This window comes from Sinocyclocheilus anshuiensis, unplaced genomic scaffold, assembly GCF_001515605.1.
Source record: "Sinocyclocheilus anshuiensis isolate Anshui unplaced genomic scaffold, SAMN03320099.WGS_v1.1 scaffold7, whole genome shotgun sequence".
Classification (NCBI taxonomy): Eukaryota; Metazoa; Chordata; class Actinopteri; order Cypriniformes; family Cyprinidae; genus Sinocyclocheilus; species Sinocyclocheilus anshuiensis.
Window position 1 is genome coordinate 1,135,775 of NW_015549582.1, and position 10,079 is coordinate 1,145,853.

The 10,079-nt window shown below is 38.7% G+C and overlaps 2 protein-coding genes across 2 annotated transcripts in view; both read right to left on the reverse strand.

The window, feature by feature from the left end:
- LOC107657794 (nuclear receptor coactivator 2-like) overlaps nt 1–2,837 on the reverse strand; it is a 132,989-nt gene extending 130,152 nt beyond the window's left edge. The window contains exon 1 of the mRNA XM_016446038.1: nt 2,674–2,837. The gene's annotated coding sequence lies outside the window, so the exon portion shown is untranslated. The remainder of the gene's footprint in view (nt 1–2,673) is intronic.
- A 2,125-nt stretch (nt 2,838–4,962) lies between these two features.
- The window catches only part of tram1 (translocation associated membrane protein 1), a 10,740-nt gene continuing 5,623 nt past the window's right edge, over nt 4,963–10,079 (reverse strand). Inside the window, exons 9-11 of the mRNA XM_016446075.1 lie at nt 8,466–8,609; nt 7,731–7,876; nt 4,963–6,058 (exon numbers count right to left, since the gene is read on the reverse strand). Coding sequence (XP_016301561.1) covers nt 5,985–6,058; nt 7,731–7,876; nt 8,466–8,609 — 364 coding nt within the window. The 3' untranslated portion in view covers nt 4,963–5,984. The remainder of the gene's footprint in view (nt 6,059–7,730; nt 7,877–8,465; nt 8,610–10,079) is intronic.

Sequence of the window (10,079 nt, forward strand, 5' to 3'; positions counted from 1 at the left end):
GAAACACAGTAGACTTTAATAATATGCATTTATGGTGTAATTGCTACATTTTCGTGGCAATCCATGTTCATATTTACTGCAAACAATGCGCTGTTACTTTAATTCAGCGCTTGCAGCGCAGCAATAGATTCGGTGCCGAAACGATCTCTGCAGTGCTGCAGACGCACCGCTCCTGAACGCACTGCCGGACACCAACCGTGTGCAGTGAACGCTTTAATCCATTAACATGAGCGCGGAAAAAATACGCACCACGTATGCACTGCAAACAGAGTAATGTGAACCTGGCATTATGTGTGTGCTGCGAGTGCGAGTGCGCATGAGCGTACGGTCTCCGAGTACTGGAAAAAGTGGTATCGGTGCATCCCTAGTTTTAACCATAACAACACTAGTGGTTTGCTTGCATATACATGAAACTATAAAACAATACTCTGCATTGTTCACAAATCAAACTAATTAAAGCAGTGGCCATATTACTCTTATGTTGGGCTGTGGGAGCATTTGTTCACCACACAAGCCCTACGTTGGAATGTGTCAGCATGATGTAAGAGGTGGGTAACAAAGCTAGCATGAACTGAACTACTGGTCCAACAGGCTGAGTCGCACTACTGCAACCCTCTAGCAGCACTGATGCAAATCTGAGGTGAACACCAGCTTTCAGTGTACAGGCTCCAAGCTTGGGCATTCAAGCAGATAATTTCTTATAAACCACCAATGGAGTAAACCAATAGGGTTTGGGAGCTGAGAACCTGTTCTTATACGGAAACGGGTTCAAACTGAACTGTCATGACATTCGATTCAGTAAAGAGAACATTGTAAATATTCATACTAAACACTAAAATACTCCTGCAGTGTTTCATTTACTATATAGTTGCACCGCAACACTGCTACTGAATTGCAAACATACAGCAACCATTGTAATCCGATTCCCAATCGAATCCCTCTTATGGACCAATGCTTTACAGTGAATCAAAACTTCAGAATGAATCAGTAAGCTGACTCTCTTACTGAATCACAAGTGTTTTGTCACGTGTCACTCAAAATGAACCAATAATCTTATTAAAAAGCATTTGTAAACACGTTTTGATAGAATATTAAATTTTGTATTTGTTTTTATTTTATTTCTGGCTTGTAACTGTTCTGATAAAACCTGAGGGCTGTAAAAGCGAATACTATTCCTTATTTCCAAATATTTCAATATTAGTTGACATTGGTTAATGCATTACATAACATTAAATAACAAAGAGCAATAACGTTAACGTTAGTTAATACAAATACAGCTGTCTGTCCATTGTTAGTTCATGTAACCTAACCTCAGGACCACTACATAATATTAACAGATAGAACTTTTGATTTTAATAATGTTTCAGAAGACTACGTTACAATTAACATTAACTAAGATAAATACATGCTTTATAATTTTCATTGTTAGTTCATATTAGCCAAAGCAGTTAACTAATGTTAACAAATGGAACTTGTATTGTAAAATGTTCTTTAAAAAAATCGTTAATGGCACCGTTAATGAACTGGAATCCTTAGAGGAATCAAAATGAAACCAAACCAAATCATTCCCACAATTCACACTCGCAATAGCCACGTTTTAATGAGAATTAAATAAGACAATGATCTGCGTTTATGAAAGAGAGAGAAAAACACCAAAATGTAGACAAACGTATTGAGACCAAATGTATCTCTTGAGTTAAAATGATCAGTTGCGACTTAAATGCTAAAGTGCATTTAAACATGACCTAGACCCAGTGAACTACCCGGCGGCGTGACGTCACACACCGTAAAACCTACGAACTCTGTCGACCAAACTAAAAATCTCCTGCTGGACGACAAAAGCAGCCTCTGCTCCATATAGAAGCGCATATGAAAATAGCGGAGTTCAGGCAAATCACGAGGTAAATGCTAATTAGCAGCATTCCCAGCCACTGGCGCCCCAACTTTTCCTTTCCTTACACAGGCGAGCTCTAGAAAACCGAACCGTGGCGTGCAGTAGTTGAGCAAAGAGCTGACTCACTAATCTCAGCCCGCACAGAAACGAAACGCGGTGACTGTCAAATAACAACGCGCGTTTATACTTTCGACAGAACGCGCCCGCGAACGACACCGTGTTGCTTTTAGCGGCTGGCTTTAGAACTGTTACAGTCCAGCTCGCTACAATGTAACACAAGCATTCCAGTGGAACTCCATTCACACGCTACAAATGTAACCGCTATGCCCGCTAAAAGTTAAAATACCACTGAATATCGTTCCACGGATGGACTCGCCTTCCTCGCAGTCAAATGGAGGCTCGCAGGCTAAAGCTAGCCAGGCAAACAAGAGGGGGGAGCTGGCTAAACTTAATCGCTCAAATGCGAGCAGCGCGGGCGAATCAAGTAAATCTTGCGACACAACTGAAATGTTAAAACCGTAACAGCCGTGCATCCGCTTCAAGGTCGCTCAAAGCGATTTGTTTGCACAGCGACAACAGGCAAAACACAACTCTCTAACTCTGCAAAGTGGCCAGGCTGAAATAGCGAGTGTAGCTGGTTTAGCAAGCTAATGCAGGATACCGCCGCCGCGGAACTGTGATTGGATCCTGCAGCGAGTGTGTAAAAATCGCGTTACAAAGCCACCCCAAACCGCCATTCACTGTCAAACATTCACCATTTGCAACCACATCGGACTTACAGTGTTTTGTTTCCTCTTAAATCCTGTACGTTACGTCCAGCTCTGACCTTCTGGTTGGTGAAACAGCATTATAGTTAACTGCCGCCGCCATGTTCCTGCTGCCGTATGCCTGACGATGGCTGGCTGCTTGTTTATCTCGCCAGCAAAACCTCCCCCACATACTACGGGCACCAGTATCTACTCGTTTACTCTGGCCTGCATAGCAACCTTGCAGTGGACAACTGATGATACAGCAAACATAAGGACCAGGCTCGCCCGTTGGATTGAGTTTTCTGTGTCTTTGTGTTTTTAAACTGCAAGTAGATGTTTCATAATATTATAGGAGTGAATCAAAACTGTGTTGAAAAGCCAGTTTACATAGCACTTTGCGAAAGCTTTCGCCTTTAAAGTGGTGCCGTGGGAGAAAAAAAGTGTGCCAGAGTGGTCAGGTTACGAGCCGGTGTTGTTGTTATTCCAAACCCAAAGCAATCTGCACTCTATTATCAATGTCATAACAGCTTGATTAGAAATCACATTAGATGGCCCACATGAAACTGTTTTCCAGACCTCCATAAATCACATCCAGCATGCTATGATTTCAGGGTTCTTTATATACATTTAATCTACACTTCTTATCAAATAAAAACTTTTTGACAAAACACCAACATCAGAACCTTTTCAACCAAGTTCAGGCCTTGACAACATAAGAGAAAATTCAGTAGTGTTTGGGTCTGAGAATAGCAGAGGCCAATTTAAATCCAATTTTAGTTACTAATAAAATAATTTTAATAACCAATTTTGTTTCGCAAGTCTCAAGACATTATTGTATCTGAAAGAGATTCAAGTCTTCTATGTACTGAAAAAGTATCAATATATATATATATATTCATTTTGTCACATCACTATATGGAATATGTTATCATATATAGCCTAATAATAAAAGCAATATAAATTAATCTTTTGTATTTATTTTATTTATAAGTCAAGACCTATGTTCTCGATTATGAGTCCACATCTCTAGACGTCATTTAAAGATATAGAACACGTCTCGGTCATAACATCTGTGAAATACAATGGGAAGAAGCCCCTATAAGGGTTTTTCAATAGACAAGTACTCCACCATGTCTCATAACGGTATTGAGTTAGGCTATCAAATACACAAACATTTCTCACTTTTCTCCCAGAATACAAGCCTCAGATGGCCACGAGCTCAGTGACTGTTTGATCGGGCAGGAAGCCAAAGCTTACCGTGATTACTCAGCAGCAATAAACCCCAAATGTGTCAGGTATCCGATCAAAACCCACACGGCGACAGGTTGATTTCCTATATAAAAATACTTCCATGTGAACGCAAGCCAGCGAGCGAGATGAAGTATGGGCGAATCGAATCGAAACGAATCCTACAGTTGCAACCCGAGTCGATTAAAGGTCTGCAGCGAATGTAACTTCTCTCAAAGGGAAATCTGCAAACAGTGACTTACGCAATATTCGCTGTTCACACTCTTTCAGATTGGCACGCGCTTGACAACAATTGTGAAACAGCACGGGGGTTATCGCAACGAAACGTCCCGACGAAAGAGACTGCACTATCTGTTCAGGAAAGCATGAATAGATATGCTGTTATTTTGGTTTCATATTTTATACTTTTGCTAATGGAAAATAGCCCCCCAACATCCGCGCAGAGTGATTTGCAAAACCAATAAATATCGCTGTGCTTAAGAAAAATCTTGGCGAACAGCGCCACTACATGATCAACACCAACATTTGAAAGAAAATGACCTCTTGAAGCAAAATGAAATAAAACCAAGTTTTCAGCATGCCTTTTTACTGCATTTCATTTGAGAATTACGTATTAAGTTATTAAAAATGTATAAAAACTACATTTTATACAACAAAATTTGTTGTAATATTATTAGGCTTAGGCCTATAAAAAAAAAAAAAAAACACGTTTTTTTTTCTATGCCATACGGAGGCTCGAACTGTTGCTATGGTTACTTCCAATCCTCACGAGACAGCGACTACTGTTCACGAGCGTTATTTATTTGGCACTTTCTGACCAACTCGGACTCGAAATTTACTGGTAACTGAAAAGCTGTTTGTTTGTTCGTTTTGAGCTGTTCACGCCCTTCAAACCCGTCATTTGAACCATGTCTTTCAATTAACGAATTTATACAAAAATAAAAAAAGCTCATTTTGACCGTCGTTTTCTAAAATGTAATAAAACAAATACAGACTCACTCATAGCCAATGCAGTGAAACGGGGCAATTACTGTGAAAATAACATTTTAATTAATGTATTCACTGGTTGTCTTCTCATCGGTTGTACTTGAGTAAAAGAAATGTGAGATAACAATGCTTTTTTATTGAACTTAATTCTCTATGGACTCTATGGTTCTTAAACCAAAACCCATCTACGAAAATGATGATATCTGAGATCTTTTCCTTAGATCCTGAGCAGTCTCACTGGAATGACACTTGTGATTTGACATTTTCATGTGTTATCAACACCATACAGCAGTCAGATTTGAAAAGTTCAAGAATAAAAGGTATAATCTTTTAACAAATCAAAAGCACAGTTTTTCTTCATTTTGTTAGTCATCCTTTGCTAAATTAACAATTTGTGGAGCATTATACTTTTTCCTTACCATGACCAATTACGCAGTACAGTGCAACAAATGAAATTCTTTAAAAAAAGGCATCAAATTAACATTTTTGCTTTTGTTTTTTTCTGATGAAAAAAAAAAATGTGACAACACGTTTATACAACAACACAAATGAAAAGACATTAGACATGGTTCCAAGTGCATAGGATAGAATCAACAAAAACTGTGAGCCTTCAGAGAACTTTAAATACAACCCTGATTTCAAACTCAAGTTAAAATACTGAATTAGTCCTCTCTGATCTGTCAAAACGATGCACAGTTAGGCACTTGTAAAAATAAGTTACATTTTCGCCACAGCTTTCATGTTTTATTTGTAGGTATGACTGGATCATAGATTTGGATTTGAAATGCAGCATTCAGCAAATAAAGCAAAGAGCATATGGACCTTCAGAATAAGGAAACAAATGTAGAGGACAATAAAAAGAACCCCTCCAAAATCCCCCAAATCCACTTTTCCTTAAGACCTTCTTGCAAAGAGACATAATAGTTGGATGGCTTCATGAAATACAGCATTCAGCATCCTACAGGATCAAGGAGCAGGATGACATGTTGCAAGTTTTTTTTTCCCCAGATAAACAAGAGGGGAAAGGGAAAAAAGGCTACAGACAAACTGCGGGACGGAGAGAAAAGATCAGGCTGAATGATTTAGTCAGGACAGAAGTTGGGACTTTATGATGACTTCTCCTTCCTCGCTCTGGGAGAATCTGCTCCACTGGCACCAACAGATCCATTCACACCATTGGCTGTGAAAATACAAATAAGAAGATGCTTGATGTAAGTGATTAGCAGTTCATTTTGTATTCTAGATACCTGAAGTGCTGTTACTACCGGTCAAAGGTTTGGAATAATCAAGATTTTTTTAATGTTTTTGAAATAAAAAGTCTCTTATACTCACCAAGGCTACATTTATTTGATCAAAAATACAGTAACAGCAATTAAAATTTTCTTTTAAATAATTACAAATTTAAAAGAGCTGTTTTCTATTTTAATATATTTCAAAATGTAATTTATTCTTGTGGTGGCAAAGCTGAATTTTCAGCGGCCATTACTCCAGCAATTACAACAGATCTTTTAAATAGGGGCAGTTGGGGCCTAATGGTTAGAGAGTCACAGAGACTTGTAACCCCAAAGGTTGTGGGTTCGAGTCTCAAAACCAGCAGGGAAATGTTGTAGGGGAAGTGACTGAACAGTGCTCTCTTCCACACTAGATACCCGCAACTGAGGTGCCCTTGAGCAAGGCACCTAAACCCCAATTGCTCCCCGGGCACCGCAGCAAAAATGGCTACCCACTGCTCCGGGTGTGTGTGTGTGTTTTCACAACTCACTGCTCCTAAAGGCCAATTCACACCATACAGACAAACGCCAACAAACACCAACAAACAAGTTGGCTATTAGATTTAGAATTTGATGAAAAATAACTCATGTTCACACTGCCCCAACAGACACCGACAAACTTCGCGCCATGACAGCTATAGGCTGTCTAGTTACACTGGACGCGACAAAACGACCGCTGCAAATCATTTGTACTTCAGTACATCACAAATAGAATGAGGCATCAGTTTACTGTTGGGGTTTTGTAGTGTCGCGCCGCACCGCATCCAGTGTAGACAGCATCACTGATTATAATAGGTTCTAGGGGTGGAACGGTTCGCTGAAAAAAATAGAACCGTACGGTTCTCCACACATGGTTTGGCACGCGCTAGGACTGCGGTTCAACTTAAAGGGGTCATATGATGCGATTTCAATTTTTCCTTTCTCTTTGGAGTGTTACAAGCTCTTGGTGCATAAAGAAGATCTGTAAAGTTGCAAAGACTAAAGTCTCAATTCCAAAGAGATATTCTTTATAAAAAAGTTAAGAGTCAACCATGCCTACCTAAAACGGCTCGTTCTAACACGCCCCCACATGTCTACGTCACGATGTGGGAACATTTGCATAACGCCGCCCAAATGTTCACGCAAATAAAGGCGTATTTTAATAAAAAGATTCTTACATATTGTGCCTTTAAATGTAGATTCTAGATGTGCTTGATGTTAAAAAGTGTTAAGTGCAATAAGCCACAAAAAAAAAGAACTCAGTACAGTACTTGCGCTGACTTGCATACACCCAAAGCATGCACAATCTCTCAGACAGCATACGATCCAGAATTCAGTTGTGTTTATTGGCTTATTGCACTTCGATGGTCAAATACACACAAAATTGTCAAAATGCCATTTTGGCGAGTATTCATGTAAACGCTTATGTCTTATGTAAACAGTTGAAATCAAATGCATGTCAGTTTATTGGTAAAATAAAGTGACAGCAGCCTCTAAAATGACTCATATCATCAGTCATATCGCCCACCCCTAACTGGAACATTAGAATAGCGTGTGGTGTTTAACTAAAGTGTACACTGATCTTAAGTGGGCAATACTGACCTTTCTTTGATTTGCTCTTAGAAGAGGACGGTTTTTTCTTTAAGGTCTGAGTCTGTGCATGTTCTCTCCATTGTCGCAGCTGGAAGTTGATAAATTTCCACATCATAAAAGCCTGAGTGGTGCATATTGCAGCCAGGACAGTCACCCTGAGAGAAACAGAGTGCCATTACAAACAACTCCAACAATAATACAGCAAAAGGTTGTCATTGCTTTTCCATCATCTGGTGTTTAAATTAATCACGTCCATCCAAAAGGCTCTCACTTTCAGTAGAAAAGCTTTTACAATGTGATTGCATATTATGCATATTATGAGTTGAGACTTTTTTGACTGGAAATTTTGGGCAACTAGAGCAAATTTTTATATTTGATGCAAAGGTTTGTTTGTTTGTTTTGGCTACATAACTCTGTTACCATCTCTCACATCATCTCACACTTTTATACTAAAAACCAAACACTTCAAAACTAAACTGCATATCAGATTTGGACAGCATTGCACAAACCACAAAACCAGCATGGTGCTAACCATTTGAATTTAACAGAGAATTTTACTACTTCAAAGCTCTACAGAAATTCAAACATGTCACATGACAAGGCACTTGGTTTATAATAAGGTGCTAAAAATTGCTTCTTGAAAAATAAAATCAAAACGGCAACTGCTGGAGAGCAACTCAAAATGCTCAATTATTTCTTCCTTTTTTTTTGTTGCAATGACAAGATGAATATCACCCTGCTTACCGTACAAAGAGGACATTAAAGCTTCCCTCTGCAAGGTTCAGACCCTGTTTCTCTGCTCCAGCCAGCCCAAAGCCCACAGTGAGAACAGACAGGGAAAGAGTCAACAACCGGCCCAGCACAAACAGAACAGCCCACACTGTAAACCTGTTAACATACACAAAATGCTTCATAACAGTCAAACATTCTTTCCTGAGTTTCAAAAGCAGAAATGTGCTAATATTCAATTTCCCTGTGCACAGTAAAAATCATTAGAGGCGGACATCGGATGTTTATTAAAGGGGACATCGGATGCCCATTTTCCACAAGTTGGTATGATTCTTTAGGGCAGTGGTCACCAACGTGGTGCCCGTGGGCACCTGGTAGCTCGCATGGAGTCTGAGTCGCCCGCCATGCATGTTCTATAAATAGCCTAAATTAGTGTCGGGCGATAAATGATGTCATATCGAGATTATGATAAAATTTGTTAATAATGATGATAATTTTTACTCAATATGGATTAATCACAACAGAAATAAATGTTACAGCAACCAGTCAGTGCATGTTGCTAATAAGTCTGCATGTTCTGTGTGTCTGTGTGAATGCGTGGAGTAGTTTCATCTGATACACAAACTCAAACACACGTGACTCTGTGATTTCGAGTAGTTTCATCTGATACACAAACTCAAACACACGTGACTCGCGGTGTTTTCAGCGTCTGCGTCTCACTATATGAGGACATGAACACATGCACTTCATCTTCAGAGCTGCTCTGAGAGTCACTTCACCAGCTTTATGCAGTTTCATTTGAGAAAAAATACCATCAAATACACGCTGAAACTAAAACTGAAAGACCTTCACGACAAACAGTCAAATTAAAAGTCCGGTTTAACTTGAAATTATATGATTTAGTATGTTACTACTGTATACTACAATGCAATTCTCAAAGTAGTAATAATATTATTATTTTTAAGGAATATCATACAACCAAGTTATTTTTTTTATTATTAATTTAAACAGTTCTGTTGTGCAGCATCATGTCTGATAAAATAAAATAAAAAATACAAATGCAATGTTTTGTTGTAAATTGATTTTCATTTGTTTACATTTTAAAAGATTGGTTAAATTGTTAAAGTTTTATTAATTCACTTCACTAGACACCATTTTTATGATACATTTGTACTGAATCATAAAACACAGAATCCATAATAAATCAAATGGATAACGCAGAATTTAGGGGAAAATAAAATGCATTTCATGGGGCCCTAAATTAAAACGTAGCTCCTCTGTGGAATTTAATTGTGAACAAAGTTACGTTTACCTTTATTCCCAAGGTATAACAAACATGTGGAAAGCATTTTCTTCCCAATTGTTGGGCCTAAGGTTGAAAATAAATTATGTTTATAGTGAATGCCCCTATAAATGGTCTTATTTTTACGATTTAGTTTTAATCCAAATGATGCGTGTGCTACGTGAGTGAACATCAAAGATCACACAACAGAATTGCGTGCGCACTCGCTCTCCCTCTCTCCCTACCAACTTATGCATTGTTTTACTTGTTTTTGACGTATCAGACCGAACTACAAACTTTCCAGTGATGTCTGTGAGAAAGGTATATTCACTCGACACGCTTCCACA